General features: G+C 38.5%; 1 protein-coding gene across 4 annotated transcripts in view; it reads left to right on the top strand.

Moving 5' to 3' along the window:
• The window catches only part of LIMCH1 (LIM and calponin homology domains 1), a 173014-nt gene that overhangs the window by 68070 nt on the left and 80774 nt on the right, over positions 1-24170 (top strand). For all 4 annotated transcript variants that reach the window (XM_056489812.1, XM_056489811.1, XM_056489815.1 and 1 more), the window contains one exon: positions 6270-6339. In XM_056489812.1, the coding sequence (XP_056345787.1) occupies positions 6270-6339 (70 nt within the window). The remainder of the gene's footprint in view (positions 1-6269; positions 6340-24170) is intronic.

Below are 24170 nucleotides of genomic sequence, written 5' to 3'. Positions count from 1 at the left end.
TATGCTCTGAAAAAGTACGAGAAATTTTTAAGGTTTTACTTTTAAATAAAATAGATGAGAAATTAGTCATGCACGTAGAATATTTTAATAGTGTTTAAAGAAAATGTGAAGAGTGGCTACAAATCTGAGCAAAGTGAAAGTGATTATAGCCCATAATTACTTAATGGAATTTATCTTTTATTCTGTCGTGAGAATGATTTTCTTCTTTAAGTAAGAAATCTCCTTAGCTTGTGTTCTTCACATTGTTGGTAATGAATGAGCTGCATTTTCTCAAAGAGCAGTTTCTTTGGATGTGCATCCTGGTTCTAGTACATCTGACCAAGCTTTGGGCTGGCATGAATGCAGTTTTCAACAAGGGCTGGCTGCGTGCCAGATCAGTACAAGTGTAATGCTGTGGAATAATAAAACTTTTGTGCTCTGAGTCAGTGATACTGTGAGGTATGAAGAACAGCCTTTGCTGTATATATGGTGTTTCAGTTGTTATTCTTGCAAGTTAATGACACTTATGTCATCTGGTAGGGGAAAACAAATAGTCTTTGTAGATTATAGGACTTTTCAGATATGTCATTCTAATTGTCTGTTAGTGTTATGGGCCTCAGTTCAGCATTTGGCTGTGTAGCAAACAGTGGAGAAGTCAGTAGATGACCAGCTCCTATGCTTAATTAGTATTTTGCTTGACTTTCCTATTCTTGGAAGCTAAGAAGTTTGAGTTTCACAGGTGTATTTAAAGTTTTGAATGCCACCAATGCTTTGAGGTGAGAAGGAATTGGTGCTCTCCTGTGGTTTTCAGGCTCTGTGCTGTAAAGCCAAAACATTATCAGCATTGTGAATTTGGCACATCTCCAGGTTTGAGAGATGGGCCCCAAGGCTCATTAAGCATTAAGATTTAGGTTCATGTGAGGACATTTGAAACAGTTTTATATGAATACAGAGTCCTTAATCTGTAAGTTTCGCTGCTGTTTCATAATGAAGAGCTATTTAATAATATGGTTCAGGTAAGGGGCCAAAGGTAACATAAACCCTAATGCTAAGCCCATGATGAGAAGAAGGGAATAGCCAGTGGGTGGCATACTTGAATACAGACAGAATGACTTGTCTTTGCATTTATGTTTTCTTAAAAATTCATTTTGGCAGACTAAATAGTTTCACTGATGCTTGGTTACTGACAGGGCAGGAGACTGGAACACTGACCCACTCAAAAGGAGTGTTGCTCAAATGCAAGGCAAGGTAATCCTGTGAGAAGTTTCAGATTTTCAAGAGTGTATGTTCAAGAAAGCATATTTAGCAATTTTTAGAAAGCATATCCATGGCCATTGACACCCAGTGTAAAAAAGGTATGCATGAATTGTAAATTTATAGGTGCATGAGATGCTCTTCACATCATCAATCATTGTGATCGTAGGTTCTGTATAAATAGCTTGTGAAGTAAGTTACAATCTTCCCTGTTGCCTTTCTTGAGATGTTTGCAAGGCCTCTATTTTGTTCATATTTTCAGTTTTTGGCAGAGCAAGACTCATGCAGTCCTGTGTTTGGAATATTGTTTTCTCAATACTACATATTTGCATAGGTCTTTATTCACTTTGTCCATATTAGACTGGACTGTGAGCCCTATTTAGGACAAAGTCAGTTCTGTCCTGCATGTTAAAAAAGCACCTTGTTCATCTGATTCCAAACAAATGATGTCAGGGGCATCATTAGCAATCACTCAAGAATGTTTTCCCAAAAATATTTTTGTGACCCCAGGAACATGTTTATATTTTGAATCTCCTTAGCCATGTCTTTTGCAACAAAATATTTTGACTTTTCATTGTTCACTGTTTCAAGGTGATTTGTCCATCTTTAAGACTAGTAGTGGATTTTTCTGTCCTTTTCTAATATTTGGAGGCCTTTTGGAGCTACCACTAGAGCGTAAGTTAAAAATATGTGGATACTGAAGCTGTCTAGGCTAATAATTATCAAGTGCTGAAAGGCTGCTTGTTTGAACATAAGTCTGTAAAACTTAATTTAAAGAGAGAAATGTCTCTGTGAAGGTTTACTATGGATAGAATTTCCTGAATTCTCAAATATGAAATGCCCTTTAACTTTCAGAATCAGATCATTAGTCAGCTCTTCATATTGAGAATGTGATCTGTTACTTGAGCAAAGAGTTCTGTTGGATACCTCTCCGTTCAGCCTGGATTGATCTGCAAAAACACGTCACTTCAATATTTCTTTTCTCAGTTTCTGAAGTTTATTCTCTGAAAATGCTTCTCTTCCATTTCCTCCTAGAATGAAGGTCTTTTTGGAGGCTGGGTTTTGGCAGCCATCCTCCGAATATTTTCTTAACTGACGCTTTCTTGCAAGAATTTCATGGGCAGTTTATTGGCGCTTTTCATTAGATCTTTTATCAACTGTTGCCTGAAACGCCTTCTCTTCCTGGCAGAAGTTTTTCAAATTCTTGACTCATGATAAAAAACCCCAGGAAGGCCTAATAAGTTAATCACACAGTGGCTAGCACTGATTTCAGCTTGTCTCTCAGCTTTGGAGATACTTTATCTCCTGGAATGCCCAGCTTTAGGGACAGCATGAGTAGAGCAATTGATTCTTCCCATACCTATGAGAGCTGTTTTTTATCAGGGGAAAGGAAGTGACCTAGCTTCTCCCTATGTGTGGGACTAGAGCAGCTTTCCACTTCCATCATGCCCTTTTGTTTCTATAAGGTAAGACAGGTCTAAGATTTTAGCTTCTATGCAGTGTCTTACTGTGCTTCAATTAACAGGTAGCTACTGGAGAGTCCAAGCCAGCACCTGGCACAGGGGAAAAGGAAGGATGAGTGTCGGGTTGCTCCAGGGGAGATTTAGATCGGATATTAGAAAAAATTTTCTCACCAAAAGGGTTGTAAGGCATTGGAACACTCTGCCCAGGAAAGTGATTGAATTACCAACCCCAGCAGTGCCAGGCTAACAGTTGGACTTGGTGATCTTTGAGGTCTTTTCCAGCCTTGATTACTCTATGTTACAAGAGAACTCTGAGAAGAGCAGATGATTGCTCTGACTCAGGACAGGTGCATAAATGCTAGGGGTGGTGGGCAGAAATCCCCACAGAGAGCTTGAAGGGTCTGAGCAGTAGGTCACGTGTGTGTAGAGACTCAGGTTTTGTGGATGGAGCCTGAAAATTTTTAGTTGTATCCTGGTTTGGGTTATTGTCTTTTGGGTGTTTGGTGGGATTCTTGGGATCACTCAAAATGAGCCAAGGGTTGGGATTAGGACTGGGGAGAGGGCACAGGCTGGAGATGCAGATGCAGTTGGGGCTGCCAGAAGAAGACGTGGTGCACGTTTTCTCTCCTGAAAACTCTTTAGGCCAGGACATGGCTGGGGACAGGAGGCCTAGGGCAGCCAAGTCCTTTGGTTAGGATTGGTGGGGCAAGAAAACTTGGGGCTCTAATTGTCAGGGGCTTCTAGGAGATCGTGTGGGTTGGTGTTTTCTCTCACCTGCAGTCTTTCCCTTGGGCCATGGCCAAAGATCTTGTGCCAAGTCCCCAATGCAAAATGGTGATTGATCTTCAGAAACCTACCAGAGCTGGTAAAACTTTACATATCAAGGCACATGCTCTATGAAAGTCTAAATTGGCACAGAAAATTTAGTTTGTGTATACAGGCCTATGTCAGAAGACGTATAGTTAGTGGATTTTTGAGAAGCGGGGATGGGCAGTAACTGTGAGACTGAAGGCGACCATTGAGATACTGCACAAACAGCACGACTTTTCAGCTGGCTTGGTAGCAGAGCAAGTTTAAACCACTCATGTTTTGGCATCTGGATTGTTGCTCTAGATGAGGCAATAATTCAGAAGCAGTTGGTCTGCTCTGGAAGAAACCTCCTTTTGACATATTCTGCAGCAAGCAAGTCCGGGGGGATTTGGTGCCAGACTGCTTAGAAATGTTTCCAACAGGAGACAAAATTTTTAATAGCAATTTTAATTTCTTCCTCAGGGTTTTCCATCTTGCATTTCCTCTCTCTTCAGCCTCCAAATGGTGACCTAAAATGTTGTTTGTTCCCTTCTTCTTGCCTTCCTCTCAATTTACCTTACTCCTGTATTTCACAGGGAATTCTGTACAAACCATTTTGAAGATTTATTTAGAATGGGTTTTGGCGTTTGAAGTTTCCAATAAGAACTCTTTATTTTGCCTTCTGTTATTGCCTATGACTTTTAATCTGCACCTGCAATATTGGTTATGGTGCTGACGCATTCACATTTGAGTAATAAAGAAAATTGGATGCTTTAGCTAATATATTCTTTTTTTCCTGAGACAGAATAGGCAGACTGAGGATTGAAATCACAAGAGAGCTACAGTATTTGGAAAGAAGTCCTCTGGCAAAAAAGAGATATCTTAAATTGCCTGGTGTAGCAGCTAAATGGAAAATAGTAGTTTTACAAAGTTGCTGCTGTGTAAGGTTAAAAAGTACCATAGTATCTTTTAGGAGGAAAAGAAATAATTTTCTTTTCCATCTGTGAAATAAAATAATGGTTCTAGAAGATAGGCAGTTCTTTTATTGCAGTTCTCTTCATTTAATGGAGAAAAGTGATTTTTTTGTGAATAGAAGTATATTAATTAATTTGCTTTTAGGACATTACTGTTAGATTCTACCTTAAGCAGAAGAGGAATAGTACAGCTGTCTGTATGAGCTTGAGTTACAGAGTTTTAAACTTCAAGAATATTTTAAAAAATACCTCCAACTGCCAAAAGTATCTTTTATATTGGTTTTGATGCTACTCCCAATACATGATGGTGTTGGAGATGTGGGAACATCAAGAATGTAATAATATTTGTACAATTTAGGACAAGTGGAACAGAAGCTTTACTAACTATGATCATAGAAAACTGAGAATAGCATCTCCCACTCTGCTTCCTTGTTCTGTCTAAGTGATAGCAGATACCCGACCTATATACTGTTTCAGGGAGACACAAAGGGAAAGAGGTGAGGAAAAGTGATCATTTCAATGTTCATAAAGCCAGATGTTCACTCCAGGAGGGATGAATGCCTTCATGAGCTTGCAAACTGCCACAGTCTGAAGGAATCAAGCAACAAATAATGTGCCACTATGGAGAGATGGCTCTTGGTGGTGCTTTGAGCAGTGACACACAGCCTGTTGTCCTTACTCAGAGGTAGGGAACTGGAAATCATTGCAGACAGTTAGCTTTTAGTTGAAAGGAATATTCTTTCCATTTTGATTAAATTCTCAGCCAGACCTCTCAAATATTAAAAATGAGTAATTTTATCACCACAATATGCTGTGATCAGAGAAGTATGGTCTTGGAGAACATGTCAGCACAAAATGAGGTTCCTCTCTTCCATAGAACTATTCTAATTTTCAGAGAGTTTTAAATTAAAGCAGACATCGTTTTTTCTCTTCAAAGATCTTGAATTTTAAGTCCATATCTTGATCTGATGATTTTCTTCCCAGTGGATTGAACCGGTTGAATTTTCCTTTGGATAAAAGGCATTATGATTTCCTCTTGGGGGAAGGGTGGTGAAGACACACTGTTTGTTGCAACAGGATTTTACAATTAAAATTCCCCACTTTTAGAGGCTTGGTAATTTCTTTGAGTATTCTAACAATGAGCCATGTCAGCACATCTCATAGCATGCTTATGGGTGGTGAGGAACTTGGGTTTGGGGGGCTGCTAAACTTTGGACACTGAACAGTGTTCAGCTGTGGTATCACTGGCCTAATGGTGTTTTCATGATGAGATGGAGGGATTATGGATTCCCTTTTTATTTGTCTTCTTCCAGTTATGATTTATGGGGCCCTCCATTCAACACAATATAAGGAAGGATGGCATTTAATTTCAAGTTAAGATGAAAAAAATAGACAGGCCACCCATGAAGTGTACATCCTTTCTCACTTTCTTGCAGTGCAGAAACTGCCAGATCTGGATGCCTTCTGGGTTTCTGCTCTCAGGCCCTTCCAGGCATGATGTGCCTGTACACAAGTAAGGCAGACTGATGTGTCAAGGATCTGTGTGGCAGAATCTGCCTGGGTCACTGATGTGGTCTGGATCAATTTTGAATTTAAAATAAATACTGCTGAGTTACTGTGCTTTGGATATTCATCCTAGTCTTTCTTCTTTTCAGTGATGGAATTTGGGTGTCCATGTATGTCTTCAGAAGGGAGAAAGGCTAGATTCTTTTTTTTTCAGTCACGCTGAAATCCTTACGTGCTAGGAAGAGTATTTGATAATTTGGATTTTGTGACTTACCACTCATAAAATACTCCTTTCTCCTAACAGGTTGCTGAATGCGATAAAGCCAGGATTGGTAAAAAAGATCAATAGACTGCCGACCCCCATTGCAGGTTTGGTGAGTATATCAAATGGAGGAAAGTATCTTAGTGCTGCTTTTTGCACCTTGACATTGACAATGTGATTCAGATAGCAATTATTTTTGTAATTTGAGTTCCTCTAGCCTAGTAAACTCAGACAGTCCCTCCTAAACTGGAATGCTCTGTGTAGTCACCTTAAGACCTTTCAGTCTTTTTTTTTTCCAGAAGCAGGCAGTATTCAAGTGGCAGGGTATATTTTTAGAGGAAAATGATCTTCTTGGTTATATATCACCTCTCAGTTGTGGCACTAGCTTTAGAAAAACTGGAATGCATGCATTAGAAGCCACCACCACAAAAAGATAGTTTTTGGAAAGGAAGAAAACTGTACTTGTATATTTTGTCTCATTTTTCCTTTCCTCAAAATACCAGAGTCTGCAGATAACATTCATTGTGGACTATCTGGGGAACTGTTTCATGTTGACTTTAAGGGCAGAGCAAAACTTGGCCATACTCTGTTGCAAGCAAGGAAGACCACAGAGGATGTGCTGACAGCTCATGGGCTGTGTGGAGCGCTGGGTGCTCAGGGGGTCACCTCAAGGGGTGGCACAGACCTGTGCTTGCTGCTGGGGCAGAAAATGGGGGTGTGAGTTCTTATTGGGTCCAACAGGATTAGCCACATAGCAATATGGCTGCATTGATTTTACCTCCAGTAGTAATTGGGAATAAAAGGGTCCTTGAGCATGTGGAAGGTGGTCACCCTCAATTTAGACTCTTCATATATATGCATGGTTCCTTTGTCTTCTGGCACTGTTCTCATTGTGGCTTATACAAGATTCAGAATATATTACTTGTTGATAGCTGAAGTTAACATTCCTTTGTATAAAGGGCATAAAAAATTTCAGTGTATTGGAAACCATATTACATTTGCTGTTAAATTAGTTCTATAATGTTTTTACATTATAATGTAATGTAATGTTCTATAATGTTGTTATAGCCTTTGAGCCTTTCAAATTTGTAGATTGACAATGATATTTCTGCATGAATACTGCCTGGTTTTAGAATCTTATTTTTGGTCCCCATAACTCTTTCTCTAAAGTTTGCTTGAGTGCCTTTCTTTTGCCTCTAAAACCCATCTAGTTCTATTTCTTTGCACTCTTTTTTGAAAGGAATATTTGATATAAACAGCTGAAAAAAGTACCAGTAGTGCAGTTTTCTTTTCCTTGGCTTGCTTTCAGGAAAGACTCAATTTTTGTTATGACTGTTTTAAGAAGATGGTATTGAATTACATTGGTTTTTTTCCTTATTCATATGTAAAATCCCAACGGTAAGGTGGTTATAGTAGGAAGGACATAGAAAAAAGTCATTATGTGTGTGTATTTTTCTCATTCCTTGAGATAAAGCCATCTTGCAAGATGTGGATCTTCAAAGCATTATGAAAAAATAAGTTTTCAGGCTACTAATGATATAGAAGATCTTTTTTTATGTTGTAAGGTGACTTTATTACCTCTGTACCAGTGTCCTCTGATTTTCTTTAGTAACTACTTTTCTAAATAGTTTTACTAATAAATAATTAGTCTATTTTAAAAGTTCACTGTTTCTGAGTTCTTAAACATTACCAGTGGATGTTTTAATCTACTGTTCTGTGATTAAATTTCTCCCAACAAAAGAAACTATCAAAATTTCCCCTTGCTTTCCAAGATATCTGGTTCCATACCTGCTGACTTTTGTTGCCATTTGTAGTTACAGTGGTGAGTAAGTGGCTGCTTTAAGGATTGCATGTGAATATAAATGATCAAGTGTTCTAGCTAGTCTGTTACACTTATTTATGGTGTATTATTTAAAAGTACAGCCATCAGGGGTATGTTTGAGCACAGGCTGTATCTTTTTCTTTTCACTTACCTGTACCATGCCTATGTGTCTGAAAAAAGAAAATTAAAATATTGACACTATAGTCAGAAGCAGTTATACCTCCTAGGTAGTTGACCCTATATGAGAAACATTCTTTTATTAGTTGCCAGTTTTTCTTTATTATCTTAGTTTTGGTTGGTTTGACATACTAAATAGTTACTTCTTTCCAGTTATTTTGCCCCAGTAAGTGTGATTTCCTCAAGTACAAGTTTCTACTGCTGTGAAAGCTTCAGTACCTATTTTTCCTTGCATGAGATATGTGCTTTAAAATCCTACATATTGCTTCTACCTAAAAAGTGTAACTTAATAACATAACAGAATTAATTTATTTCCTGCAGCTGATAGAATAAGTATTTATTTTGCTAGGAGAGATAATAGTTATGTTTTCTTTCATACACAGTAGGAGCTAAAACTTATGAGTAATTGTGGAGTATTTAAAGTGCCTTTTGTTTCATCTTTAACCTCTAGAGACACAAGCAGTTATATATTATATAGCTCTGCAAAATGCCTGCTTGAGTCTAATTGTCCAGATGATAGTCTATTTTTCTCCTTTGTTATGATAAGGAAAAATTAGGAAGGAAGTGTCCTTTATTAAAGGAAAATAGCAGTGAACTTGAAGCCCCTATCAGACACATGCTGAGGTGTTCACTTGAAAGTATTATCAGGTGTAAAAATTTTGCCTATATTGCTTGTTTGAATGAGTTCCCTCAACACTTCTGTAAGTATTATGCATAACTGGTTCAATATTGACAGACTGAATTCTTCAAACTTTTCCTGGTATTTAAAACTAGATGAATCTGCAGTTACTCTGAAATTCTCACCGTGACTTGCTCATGTATTTTAAGAGGGAATGATTTATTTGCAGATCTTGCATACCAGAACATCACTCATTTAAGTAGAATTTATTAGTTATAGTGCTGGGGTGTTAAAGTAAGAACTCAAGGATCTGAACACCACCATACTTAGCACATGCCATATAAATACATAAAGATTATCTTTGTCTAGTTTCAAGTCAGGATGTGGATTGTATGCAGCATTACATATAGAATTACATATGTTCAGCTTGGCAGGCTTGTTTGTAATTTGCTTTGATCTCCAGAAGTGCCGACTGCTTCTGTTATCACATCAGAAATGATACATTGCTTTAATGAAAGAAAATGTAGGACCACTGCTTTGGTATTCAGACTTCCAGCATTAAATCTGATGAAGTATTTTCTCATTCTTGTTCAGTATCCATTAATCCTGAAAGCTAATACTCCCCCCAAAAAGCAAATTCACAAAACATTCAAAGGACATATTAGGCCTAGGTAGGAATAACAGGCTTAACTAAAAGCCTTGTTGCCAGAAGAAATTTTCTCATGTGAGAAATTGATACTGAGCATCTTTGTTCTGAGACCGTCAGGTTTCTAGCACCATCATTTCATGTATTTAATTGTAGAAGGCTGGAGAAGTGTTTTGGCTGAATTATTAATTAAAAAAAAAACATCTGGAGCTGCAGAAGGCTTGCAAAGATGTATTAGAGTACAATGAATATAACTAAGCAACTTTGACGAAACCAGTATTTTTTTCAGTTGGTTTCTTTCATTTTGTATGGCATGCATAGTAAATACAACTAATTTTTAAGGTTTCTACTAAATGCAGTTTTGTACCTCTATACATTATTACCTATTCTATAAAAATTACCAGCATCACCATAGATAAGCTTTGCTCTATAATACTAATCACTGCATGTTGACTTTCTTTTTTCCTTAAAAAGATTCCAGCTTTTGCTTCCTGTCCCTGAATAATGTCACTCTGTGAGAAAATAAAAGGTTTATGCCTTATCTTTTGTTCGACAGGATTTGAGGGAGTTTATAGCATTACTTCAGTTCCTTGAACAATCCCCACAGGAGCTCAGACACTTACTTCAGAGGCTGTGTGAACGATTCTCACATATAATAGGAGGAAGTAGTCAAGACAAAGATGGAGAGATGAACTTTAGCTTGGATCTTGGCTCATGTTCCAGCACTACTGAATAAAAATCTGGTTGCAGTGGCATTCAGTGTTTAGTTTGATTACGGTCCTTAACTTTGTGACATATGTATGATAGAGCACTGGAAAAAATAGAGCTGCAGAAGTCACCTGGTTGCATGGTTACTGCACCAAGATGAACAGAGCCATATCATCCTGCTTAAGAAAGCTTGTTCCTTTGAAAGCAAAGTTGGGTTTTTTTCCCTCATTATTTTCCCAGGAAGTTTCTTTTGGCAAAGTGTTCTCTGAGAGCTTGCTATTACTCTTATTGAGAACAGCTATCTGTCTGCTGGTGCTGGTAGTTTATTCTTATGCTGCAGTATTGCACAGATTTTAATTTTGGGTTTTTTCTATCTTATATGTTATTTCAAAGAAATGTCATCATTGTAAGCTTTCAGGAGCTTGCACTACTAAATTCAGCAAATGAGATCTTGTTTCTTCATTCAGGTATGAACCTTAAAATAAAATTACAAGACCCAAGTAAAGTACAGTGTATTTCACACAGTTAAAATAATTAGCAAAGATAGAGAAAACCACAAAACTTTGACATTATTTTTATCACCCTTTTCATTCATACCTCCTTGTTACTAATTTTTTTCTTTTAAAATTATCTTCTTGGTTTTTTTTTAAATTTGTCACTCTCCCTTTAATTCTAGTACTTTCTGGAAAAAGCCTGCTTCTATTGTAATATATCAATTCATAATATATGATAATTTCTGTTTCCTTGTTTTGTACTACTATTCTCTGCTGACCATATTCATTTCCCAGCACAATTGTATTCATAAAAAAGTCTTGCTGTGTATGTTGTGGTACATGTGAAGTAAACAGAAGCAAAATTTCCTGACTATCTAAAAACAATAAGTTCTTGGCACTCACATTCCAAAAGCATTTTTGTGAATGTTGACGGAAATCAAAGTGTCAACAGCATAGCAAAATACTGTGCAAACCATTCTGACATGTTTTCTGTGGATCTTCCTTGCTAAAGAGTAGGTGGTTTCTCTACATCTCTTGTGCCTGCTTTCAGTTCTGAAATCTGAATGCAATATTTAGGGTCTGGCCAGTAGTTGAAAGTTGAAAGTTGTGTGTGCTTTGACTCATCACATACTGTGATATATAATGAATCTCTTCACTAAAGCAAGAGTATCCTTAAAAAAAATTAATGGTTACTATTGCTTGTGTTTGGGCTTTTTACTCCCCTAGCTTTTTAGACTGCATTCAAATTGATTTTTCATTTAGATTTTCTTGCCTTGGGTGTCATCTGAGCTGGACAGAATTACCTTATAAAATTCCTGTTTAATTAATTTAGCTGTATATCGTATTCATAAACATTTCTAAGTTACACAAAGAATATAAAAGCAAAGTAACAGGTGTTTGTTAACCACATCATTTGTAAACAGATTCTGTATGGAACCTCCAGTGAAGCTGTAGTTAATTCATCGCAGAAGAGGAAAACAGCCACCAGTTCAAATTTGGCAAGGAGCACAGAGAAAGCAGTCTTGGGGGGGGAGGAAATGAGACACAAACAAATAAAAACTAAAAGTTTATATGGAAATTGATCTATTTTTCTTTTTAAACCGGATTGAAGGTTTTTATTGCTTCCAATTAACCATACAAATGCTGTCCAGAAAGCATTGCTCTCCTGCCATTTAAACTAGTAATACAAATGCAAAATAGAATGCTAGCATCTCATTTAATATTTTATTGATTAAAATGGCTGTGCTTACTCTGTTGTGTTGGGTTTGGTTCTACAATTCTCAAACATTTGATGCTGGAAACTAATAATTGATCTGACAGCAAATGTACTGAAGACATATTCCACTGCTGCACTTGTGTTCAGTCTGTGTTGCCTGGCTTCCAAGTTGTACTATAGTCTGATGTATGCATGCAAGAGAGGCTGAAATAATAGGAAATTAATAAAAGGCATGTACTATAGAAAAGCAAACAAATAAAGCAAAGGGAGGTAAATGACCCCACCTTATTTATTTGTTTGTCATGATCCAAGCTGCATTTAGCTGTAACAAACACTCTCAGAGAAGTGAGTTCAGCCAACTCCTTGTAGTCTTCATGTTCACCACCTCTGTATGGCTCATGAGTTGTCCCTAACATCCATGGGTGATCACTTCTTTTCTCAGCTACCAGCTGCAGTGTTGTGTTTATGATGGCTGGAGGTGAAACTTGAAGTGAAAAACCTTGTTTGTTTTCAAATTGCCTGTTATTGATCCCTCAGGGGGTTTTGTGTGCTTCCTGTACCACTGGCCCCAGCCAGAACTCATCCAGAACTGGCAGACCAGCCTCACTGCTGGCCCTAAAGTCCCATCTTCTGGATGCTTCCTTGGCTGGAGTGCTTCCAGTGCACTCAATAAGTTAAGCTGTTTGTTGGCAGGGGCCACTCCTTGTCATACTAAGGATACTGGCCCTTTCTGCCAGTGTCCAGGAGCTTGTCCCTTGTTAAAAGATGGAGTCTCTCAGTACCCAGGGCGCCTTGAACAGTTTCCTTGTTGGTTCAGAACAGCACCAGCCAAGATGGGTAAATATTTGCTGGGCACATGTGAAGGATTACTGTGATCCATAGCTGCTGTGGGCGTATGCAAACTTTGTCATGTTGTTGAGACCTCTGGTTAGGATTCAAAGGTGCAGCATTTTCACAGTCAGCTTAAGCTGTGCCCTCAGCCTGCAGGGCTCTGCTGCTGAGAATGTCAGGACTTGGTTTGGCCAAATGCTAATAATACTTATAAGCTCTTTGTGGCAAGGATCATCTGTTAGTCTGTTTTTGCCTAACACCTCACCCCATGAGTCCTGCTCCATGGCCAGGACTCCTAGACAGTACGTTAATACAAATAATAAATAACAGTTACAAAAATATCACAAGCATTCCTTATGTCATTCACAGTCTCATTTTAGACTGCTCTCCCAACAGCTGTGAGTTTAATCAGTAGTTTATAATTAGCTTTATTCACACCGAATAATTTAGAATGTTAATATGCAAATTTGGAGGCAAGGGGAACCTTTTCTATGATAAAACCAAGAGAGGATGGTCACTACAGAGGATTTCCTATTTTGAAAATATTGTAATGATTGTTTTGGGGATTTTTTTTCATAGGAAGTTTAGTAAACTCAAGGATTCCAGGGATAATATTTGAAAATGGCAAAAAGAAAAACGTTGCTACTGCTGAAACACTAATGCTAGGCAGCTGAAAACTTGCCCTTATCATGGCATTAAGCTTTACTATAAATTACAGAGTCTTTCCTTGGTTTAGGGAGGGAAGCTGGGTTCCAGGAAGACCTTGCCCACTGGAATAACTGTTAGATTTGCTTTCAAATGCTGGAGTCCTGCTGCAAGTTCAGCCATGACTTGCATTACATTGGTTTAATGACACTGAGTTGAGTGAGTATTTCAGAAATGGCAAGCTTTTGAAGAATAATCTCTAAGTATCTGTAAGTATTAGAAAAAAATAATAGTTTAACAACAAATGCCATTTGCCACGTAGCTTAAATTTGCACTTAATGAAGTGAAGGATCAGTGCCTTTCTTGAGCTGTTATCTTTGAAATGAAGAGCTTCCTGATCAATGATTTCTACTCTTCAAAACAAACCCCAAACTTACAACTTCTCTTAATAGCTGGGCAAATACCACGTGCTCTGGAGACATGTAGCATATTCAGCAGTTTTCAGTGAAGGAGTTGGATGCCCTGAGTCTGTGAATGTGTTGCCTGAGTCCTGTGGGGAATGTGGCACTCTTGCAGTTGTATCCAGGCACCTGCAATTTTTGTGTGTCTTCTGTTGCAAAATTTATTAGTTTGCAATGAGGATATAAATAGAAGCACTGAGCTGGTGTACTCCAAGTGTTTAGCCCAATACACATAAAATATGCAGAGCTACAACTATCCATGTCTTGAAGCTAAGTGTCAGTTTTTGTCCTTAGCAAGGAAAACTAGATCTCACGTTATGGTTGCTTTCAGCTAGTCTGAAATTGGCATTCCTACAAATGACAGCACTGGCCTTCATATTAGCTGGAGTGGGCAACTGATCTGTCTAAAAAATACCCATCATCTCACAACATGAACAGAATGCAGGCAGGAGGGAAGGAAGAGGCTCACAAAGTTGGGAAAAGAGGTGTCATTCCATCAGTTTAAAATAGTTATGAAAGTGCAACTACCAAGTTTAAACTTAGATGTATTCCTTAAGGTATAGGCCAAAAGCAAAGGACACAGGAACCCAGGAAAGTCTCAGTATTAAATCCTTCATTTAAAGGTTGTCTGTGTTTAAAATTATACTTAGTATTATTCTCACTCCCTAATTTTGGAAAGCATCTCACAGGTTGGAGTCTGTAGGTCTGCACTATAAATACCATCTCTGATCCCCAACAGTCTTTTTCAGTAACACGTAGCCTCTGCTGCAGGGAACAGCTAGATCAATGTTGATAACCAGACAACAGCACCTCTGGAAATGTGAAAAGGGAGGGTATCCAAAAGCTCTTAACCTGAGAAGCCCTTGGGTGTCAAGCAGGAAAAGTTTTCACAGTGTAGTCAGACCAACAGATCAGCCACCTCAAAACAGTCCAGGGAAGCTCAAGCTTCCTTGACCTTCTCTTGTGAAAAGAGAGCAAGCAACAGCCTGTTGTGACCCCAGCCCTTGGGCTGAAGATGGTGGCAGAAGAATGCTGCCTCTAATCCCCTCCCTGGCTGCAAATCAACTTGGTGAAATCTATTGCAGTTAATGTCTGCTAGCAACTGTTCGTACTGTTTCTATGCTGAAAACCTTTCCGGGCACTCTCAAGTGGATTTATTTTAAATGATGTGGATGTTGCTAGCAGGAGCCTATGTGCTGAATGCAGATGATGGGACGTGTCTTGCTCCAAAGATCACATTGCAGTTTTTTCCCTGACTTAAAGCAAACAAGCAAAAAGGCAAACTAATGGAAAACTGGTGCCTTAAAGATCCGTGCAAAATGATTTCTTTACTTTAAGAACCTAGTAAAATCCTGTAGTTTGGTGCTGTGGTCAAGAGTTCATAGAGACTGAAATACCTGACACTGATTTCTCCTTGTCTCTGCATTCCTCACTGCTCCTGGATTAAAGCCACTTGCTTCCTGCTTGGCATGGTACTTTCCAATTGTAATGCGTTTCCTCTTAAATGTCCAGAGGTCTAATGCTACTATTGTAAACCTGTTAAAATTAATGCAGCAGAGGAAACAGCTTAGTTAATTGCTTATGGAAAATACAGTGATAGGCTGAACTATCTTACTGAGGGTCATCAAAACCATTAACCATTAACCTTTTGAAAGCTGAAAAACCTTGTGATATCATGTGCAAATCTGCCTCACATCTTAGTTGGAGAATTGCACATTCATTTATGGACAAGCTCTATAACTAATGGTCTAGAAAATTAGTATTGCTATTGCAGAGGCAATCCTCAGCTCTTTGGCATGGTGTCCTTCTATTAAAGTTCTCACTACTGCCTGTATTTGTTTGTTTCTGCCTCCTCATCTTTATGTGGGAAGCACTATTACTTAGATGGCAAAAGTCTCTTTTTCTTTGGAGCAATAGTACATGCTGATTTATTACTGCATGATGTGTGAAAGGGAGTTTTCCTTTCAGGCTTTTCAATAAGGGGAGAGTATTGAACTCACTAAATGTGTGCATGCATCCAAGTGTGTACTGAGTTCAGCTCAGCTTTTTTCAGTCCATTCTGTTATGCTATTTCATTACCTCAGCTTTTCTCCTTTGAATTGTAGCAGTTTTCATGCACAATTTAGAACCAAGTTTAGAACCCCATAAAGCCAATGGTAAACATGAATGATTTTCCTGTTTCCCCTTTCTCTTCTTTTTTAATCATAATGTTGTATTATTTGGTCTTCTTTTATTGCTAAAGAGATGTTACTTGACTTAATATATTGCAAAGTAGTGTTGGTGTGTTGGGAGGCATGTTGGACTGAGTGCCAGATTGTGACACTCACCCTTGCACCTGTTGTGGGGCAACAAATTTCAAGCCTTAAGCTGACAGCCTAGGCTGCTGATGCTCTTGCTGCTTGCCATTTATAACTGTTGGGTTGGATGGATGCTGTGTAGCTTGAGCTTGGCTGCACAGCCAGCAAATCCTATGGGTGTTACCAAGTGTTCCTGGATATTTCTCATACCTTTTCTTAATGAAAGCTGCCTCGTTGCTGTTCTTCGAATACTATTTCTAGTTTGGTTGGAAAGAGGCTCCCTGGTTTTTCCAAAACCAATCCTAACTTTACCACTTTTGCCTAGCAACAGCATTAGGGATCTTAGAGCCAATGCCTGCTGTTGGCTAAATTACCTAAGTTGTCAGTAGGTCATTGAATTGACATCTTTACATTCAAACCCTGATATAAATTAAGTTATAGAGGTTCCTGTGAAGCTGCTTGGTGAGTACCTTCAGGGAGAAGCTGCAGGCCTGACTTGCTGGCAATGGGCACAAGAAGATGCAGCACAATAAAAAGCTGAAGTAACAGTGGGACACAGACTTACTGTGCAGGCAGCACCCAGTCTTTGGCTGACTACAGGATAGATCCAAGGTCATTGTGGCAACTAAAGAGAGCTGAACTGTGAAGCAGGTCTGTTTCCTTGGCTAGCAGTGCATGGACCAGGAATGCTGGTCAGTGGTTTTTTGGTTATAACCTTCCTGTCCTTCCTATCTCCTCCTGTCCTGCAGCCCACAGCAGTGAATAGGACCATGCTAAAAATGCTCTCTGCCTCTCAAGCCTGGTTCTCAGACCAAAGCTGGCAGACCTGCTAGATAAGAAGTGTGACGTTCATGTATTAATTTCTGGAGTTACAGGGATCAGCCACAAAGCATTAGCACCCCTATACAGTACACCCTCAGTTATTTAAAAGGGAGGATAGTGGATAGGTTCAGTTATTTGAGGTTTCAAGTAATCCAGGGCAATTTTCAGTGTAATTAATACATGTCAGGAATTTGACCCTTGTGGGGATAACACACAGTTCTAGATAACTGAGGTGATACTGTAAACAAGTTGTGAAAATTGTGCCAAAAGACTGTCTGCACAGGTCAGTAGCACCAGCTAATAAAATATCTCAGCTTTTGATTTAGAAAAATATTTCATGCGACTTTCACTTGACATCTGCAGAGGTAGAAAAAAAACCCCTTTATTTTCGTACAACTCCTGGATGTTTTCTTTCATTAAGTTTCTCCTGTTACCCCTAAGGAGGTCAGATAGTAGTTGCTTCTTAAACTATAGCAACTGCATGAAAAGGAAAACTTGAAATATTCTGAGAGTGCCACATGCACCAGACACAGATACACTGTTTCTGCTGTACTGTTTGTTTCTTTTCAAAGAAAACACAAGCAGATTTAAAAAAATTAATAACTACTACAGGCTTGATACTGTATATTGGAAACAATGTATTTTCTGATATTTCAGAAAATAAATTATGAACAAATGTAGGAATTGCAGCAATCATTGGCAAAACTAGTTGCAAACTGGTAAATAAAACAGAATGGTTCCCAAGGAGTGCTGTCAGAGCTCTTACAAAAGCCTCTGTAGAGGTAAAGAGAAGTACATAAGTATATGTTGTGGGCCAAAAGAGCACATAAAATTCATAACTAAATACAGTGTTTAGTGACAGACTAATGTAAAAAAGTAGCATGACATAAAGTTTGTCAGAGGAGGTTTTGTTTTGCTCTGTATGTTTTGAGAAGTCAGGCTAGACTGATCATCTCCCTTAGTGTACGTGCCTGTATTTTATTTTTACACTACTGAAGAGTGACTGGGTAGAATCTGATATGTCAGTGGACTAGAATTTTAGACAAAGAAAAAGCGAGATAATTGCATCCTCTTGGACAACTGCTGCAGTCCCACAAATATTTGAGTAAACAAGGTATTAGCAGAATATTTTAGAATGGGTAATGCTTTATCTTCAGCAATATTGCAGCAGTTTTTCCTTGTTCTTTCATTCTATCTGAAACAACACAAAGAGTAAAATTCAATCCAATATTGTGATTAGTTTGAATAGAGCTCAGGAGCTGTATCTTCAGACCTGCCTGGCCTCCATTTTTGTGAATCTCAGATCTTTAAATGACAGAGTCAGCGCTGACCAAAATCCGTTTTCCTGAAAAGTATCAAATTGCTGATATGAATCTCCTCTTCCCTATTACGCTATATGGCACCTCAATCTGATGCCTTCAGGAGTCTGTAATTAAGAAAAAACACATAGCTGTAGTGAAAAGGGACAGAGAGGTATTTGTCAGCACAGTGTTATCAGCAAACTCAGTATATATCTGCCATTGGCATTTCAAAGGCATAACTAATGCAGAATTTTGGGGGGAATGATGGAATAGTTCTAATGAAATTTAGAGGAGACTACTCATAAGCAGGAGGACTGTGTGTGAGAAAATCCAAAATCTGCCTTGGGTCAGCACTCACAGTATTAGACTAAGTTGGCTAGTTCCCAGGGGTGTTTGAGACCTTAAATGCTCTTTAGTCTTTACCCTCTGGTTGATCAGAGATTAATCACTTGCTTTTTAAAATACTATTACCCAATCTCTTGAGCCACCCAATCCTGATTAAAATTTACTTTCTAAATTATGATCCTAGAGAACTGAAACTCCTGGAATTCCAGACCTCTACAAATTTTTTAAGAACTGAGAGTTCTTGGTATTCTCACACTTGCATCAAAAATTCTTGCAGATAGATAGTTTATCTTCCCAAGAGTAGTTTGCCTTGCTTATTCTTTTTCATCTGGCTAAAATTTATGAGCAATACTAGAAATCCAGCACCTAAGCCTTAATACAAACTATTATGTAAGTAATTGCACACCGAGAACTTCAAAGATTGTGGTCAGTGTTCTCCATCACAGCTTCCAACACAAATTATTCACTTTTTAAAGCAGCATAGAAATATTCTTGTCTTCTATAACTTTGAAAGTTGGAGAAATAAAAATGCCAGACTGAGAATGGGAAGTAAATAAGAGGAAAAACAGTCAACTACTCTATTCAGGATAATGGAAGGTGGAGCTTAGGATATGCCAGAGAATGCAGAACCCTGGATAACCTCTGTGGTTTGGGTGTGGGCAGCTCACTAAGCAGTCTACTTGGGTTTGACAGCCCTCACCCTTGCTCAGGACAGCTACATCAGCTCTTGCAGGAGAGCAGCTTGATGCCAGAGCCTTTCCCATTTGAGGGCAAATGGTCCAAATGGCCTTAGCAGTGCAGCACAGCACATTTAGGGATTTCTAGGTAGCCAAAAAGCCCCAGAAAGTGGGTGCTGCTGACTCTCCACTGTCTCTGCAGTCAAAAGCATGCTGAAGCCCCTGTGCAGCTCTGAGCTTGCTGGCATGTACAAAGAGTATGCAGAACATGTGTGACCAGGGTCTGGTGCCTCTTGGATAGGTGGGCTCCTGTGCTGCAGTTTGGGCAGTGCTCCTGCATCACCTAAAGTGGTTGCATAGCTCTGTAGCCCCTGTATTTGGATGGATATCTCTTGACCTTGTAAACCCCAGGTAGCCCTTAGTAGGGTCTCCACACTTAAGGGCTGATTGGCTTCAGCACAGTGGTGACTGTCAGCTGGGTCAGTACATTCAAGCAAGGCAGTCCTGTGTCTGATGAATGTATTCTCCAGTAGCCAGGAAGGACACTGTAGAAGTGCTTGCCAAAGCCAATAAGTCCTGCTGGCCCTGAGCTCATTTTGGGTAGCCATGTGTAACATTTGCATTCTCCAGAAGTCTGCACCTATGGGAGTGGTTTGGAGACGTGAGCTGGCTAGTGACTGGGACTCTGCAGTGCTTTAAATCAGCTAATTTGTTGGCAGCTTCTTATTGTTGCTGGAGCTAGTACAGCAGCTTTCATGGTCTTTGATGCCTGGCCTAATAATCTTGCTAGACTGTACTGGTTCTGCTGTCTAGATATACCTCTGATCAACTCTGAGTCCTGGCTCTTTGTTGAGGAAAGGAAAAAAATCATATTTATGTAAAATTTACAGTTTTCCTTTATAAAGTCTCATCAGCTAAGTTTTCTTACTTTTTTAATGTGGCTTTAAATTGAAACAGTTTTCAGAAGTAGCAGGTGAGGAGTTGGAAGCTTGTTATTTGATAGCACATGAACATTTCTGCTGGCCTTATTTGTGACTGTTGTGAGCAGGAGACACTGGTTATACTCAGGTAAGCTGAATTATGATTGGCTCTTTTCTTCTAACAAACAAAAGTTTATCTCAGGTCTGGCAAGGACAGAGGGTAGTGTATTAACTGAAGTTTTAAGAATGAATTATCAGTGATAGCTGATTTGTTTTCTTTTTCTGTCCCCTTCACCAGCAAAAAAGACAAGCTATTTCTGCCATCTTCACTGTTTTGGTCCTGTTTCTAAACCTGGTGTGATCCATGTTATGAACACATCTTCCTACCCTTGTTTCTTAGTGTATTCTGAGGGAAGAGAGGGTGTTGCAATAGTACACCTCTAATGTGTTGAAGAAAACTGAACAACAGGGGTATCAGTCCTGTAAGAGGACACATCCTTTCCCATCCTCTGTTCTGATGTCCAGAGGAACTGAAACAAAGACATCGTGAAAGAGCTGGGAAAATGCTTTGCAATAGGAATGCACCATATTAAAGAAGTTTTCTGTTCCTTCTCTTTTGCTTTAATCATTGATTTTGTTCCATTAATTTAGGGAAATTCTGCTTCTTAAATACATTACATTATTGTACTACATTTTACTTGTCCTGAAAGCTTAGTCTTCACAACTGCAAGTTACACTGGCATCCAGATGTAATCCATGAATCCTGATTTCCAAATGGCTCTTCAAAGGCATGCTTGCATGACCACTGCAAACTTAGCAATTTAAGTAATTTAAGTAGGCTATTCTGTGTAGTCAATCTAGGTTTACAGCTACAATAGCTTCAGGAATAGTCATGCTATGTCTTGAATCTAGAGACTGCTTACTGATGATTGAAAAGAAATGGAAAAGAAATTGCTGCCAGACTATTGGGGAGCTCATTTTGTCATGAATATTTACCATAAAAAATCCCACCAAAACTGGAGATATTCAAGATCACTGATAATTATGCCATCTAGACACCAAATATTTATTTATTATTATATATTATTTATTATATATTAATATTATTTCATATCTGGAAAAGCAACAGATACATGGATATAGTATTGGAGTATTCAATAATTCAGGCTGTTGTACTGTATAGGGTCAAAGTCACAAATGGACACTGATGTACTGAGCATATTTTTGCACAGATATTTTTATTGTCTGTAAAATTCACTTGCAGAAAATTGAAAATTACTCATTTTCTTCCCCTTCCTTTTCCTCACCAAAGTAATTCTAGACACCTAAATACGAAAGCTTTCTATTTATTTTTTAGTGGAAGTAAAAACAATAAGGTAGGTTTTTCATAGGGAATGTGCTGGAACTTCATTCAGTAGAAATAGCCAATTAAAAAAAAATTGTGGTTTTTGGACTTGAACAGCTTCTTTTAGAAGTGTTTTAAGGAGACCCCAACCTGTACATTTAAGAAGTCCAGTTGGTTTTATGTAGTGTTGGCATGAAAATGCAAAGCTGTGAGTGGGGGGATAATGTATGTCAGGTATCGTGTAACAGCAGCAGAAAGATTTCTGATGTTTATCAAACCTTGAACACCACAGATTATTAAAACATATTCCTTGGCAATAAAGAGTAGATGTTTAGTTTGAAAGGAGAAGTGGAATTTGTTTCTTTTTTTGCAGAGGTCATGAACTGAACAGGAATGAGTTCTCCTTGGCGGTTTCACTATTTTGCTGTTTGCCTTGGGGAATAGAGATTTGGTCTGATTTTAACAGCTACTGCCAGGCCCCCGGCCCCCACAAGCAGCTTTCTTGCATCTTTTGAGGCCCACCTACAGCAGTTGTACTTGGACAGAGTGATGAAGAGGCCCTCCAACAGCTCAGGATGCAAAGTGTCCTGATCCCTGAGGTAGATTGCTGTCTACTGAGAGAAGTCCAAGTATTGACATGTTACAATTTTCTGCCTTAAATGGAAAATAGCTTTACTTAATATACCAAGCAAAAGGGAATATACCATGTAAAAGAAAAGGGGCAAGAAAGTAAAGTCATACTAGAAGGGAGTAGTTACTGCAATTAGAAAAAGTGTTATGAGGCTGCCAGGTGGTGGTCATATATTCAGTTTTAGCAGTTTGAAGCAATATTTTAATTATAGGTACCAATTTCTTTTGTACCGTCACAGTTTCAGACCTTAAAAATAAACTGTAGAAAATTTCAGCTGTTCTCTGCCCCTGAACGCTCAGCTGGTCCAATACAGCTGGGATGTCACAAAAACTTCAGATTATGTTCATCATGCACATATTTTCATTAAAACCCTGTATTTTGGGGATTATACAATTGTGATGAAATCTACTTCTGTGCCTAATTGGGAAGACAGCTAATGATTACATGGGGAAGGTAAGAATTAAGGCTATATCTCTAATGCAGTTTTGTGTCTCTAATTAATCAAGTTATTGTATACCAGAAAAGCATTATATATAATTCTCACTATTGCTCTTTTTTGTTTCCTTCATTTTTTTTGGTCCTTGTCATCTGCTCTGTATGTAGTGACAGAGAAAAAATAAAAGCAGTCAGTAGTGATGACAGATTGAGAAGTATTTTTGCAGATAATAATCTCTGAAGCTGCATGCAGATGCCCTGATCATACTTTGTGTTACATGTACTGGTTTATAATAGATGATGCTGGTCAGATAATTTATAATACAATCAGAAACATCTTTTCAGATGGACAGGCTCATGATGCACAGAAATTTTCCTCATTTTCTTCTCTTCAAGACCCACTCCATCCCTAAGGTATTTTTGCAAGTCGAATCTGATGGTTTCCTGGAGCTGGGTCCCTTGAATAGTCAACACTGCTTTTCCTGGAAAACAAGGTCATTTTCTCTACAGTCAAGTCAAAATATAGAAAGCAGGTGTTGGGTATCAGTGCCCTGGGATATCAAATGTGATCAAAGGGATCCCACGAAGCTTGGACTCTGCAGGCAGAGAAAAGAAGCCAGGTTATGTTAGAAAATGGTATTTTCTTTTGTAGACTTGCTAGTATAATTGAGGAAAACATGGAGTAAATCTTAGCACATACATTTGCTTTGCACAGGTAATCATTTTTATCACCAAAGTACACCTCTTAGCAGTAATGCATAAATAGTTTTTTTAAAGTATCTGCAGTGCCATGGCTTAACACACAATTGGCCTGACAGCAGTCTGGAAAGGCACAGGTTTATTCAGCACTGTTTAACTGATGACTATACCTAACACATGAAAGACTTACTTATGTTGGAGATTAAGCTATTTGTGGTGCTCCTTTGGACTACCCTAGGGCTGTATCTTTTGGATATACTGCTCAAGAGGTAATTCAAATTTATTTATCTGTGGTTTTGTTTGTTTGTTTGTTTGTTTGTTTTTTGTATGAAGAGTGATAAGCTTTAACACTATGTCTCGCAAAAAAAAAATACTCTCCAACATTTAATGCTCAGGTTAGTTTCTTTAGTGGTCTCCTTTACTTAAATTTTGTTTTCACGATATCTGATGTAGTGGTTCTTATGAATTAAAACATTAGATTTAAATCTTAAGTATTTTTGGTTTTTTAAAGCAGTTTGTTTGGGATGGCTGTCTTTTGAGTACTTATAAAGCCATAGGCAGAGTCTGTACTTTTCTTGGTATTTTGGGTCTGGATAATAACACACAAATAACCCAAACTTAGGAAACAGCAATTTCTCCTTGGTTGTGAATTTCTTGCCCATTTTTATATTTTGCTGTAGAGCTCATTTTTGGGGACAACAGATGCAGGGATGTGCTGAGAAAGGAAAGTGCCCAGTTTCCCCAGAGGATATCCAGAGGGAACCATTGTGACACTAGCTGTGGTTTCAGGGTTGAAACCCTTGTGATCTGTGTTTAAGTTAGTCATACTCCTGCACACATAATGTGAGTGAA

This window comes from Oenanthe melanoleuca, chromosome 4, assembly GCF_029582105.1.
Source record: "Oenanthe melanoleuca isolate GR-GAL-2019-014 chromosome 4, OMel1.0, whole genome shotgun sequence".
NCBI classification, from domain to species: Eukaryota; Metazoa; Chordata; class Aves; order Passeriformes; family Muscicapidae; genus Oenanthe; species Oenanthe melanoleuca.
The sequence above is the reverse complement of the archived record's forward strand: the minus strand, read 5'-3'. Positions and strand labels throughout refer to the sequence as shown.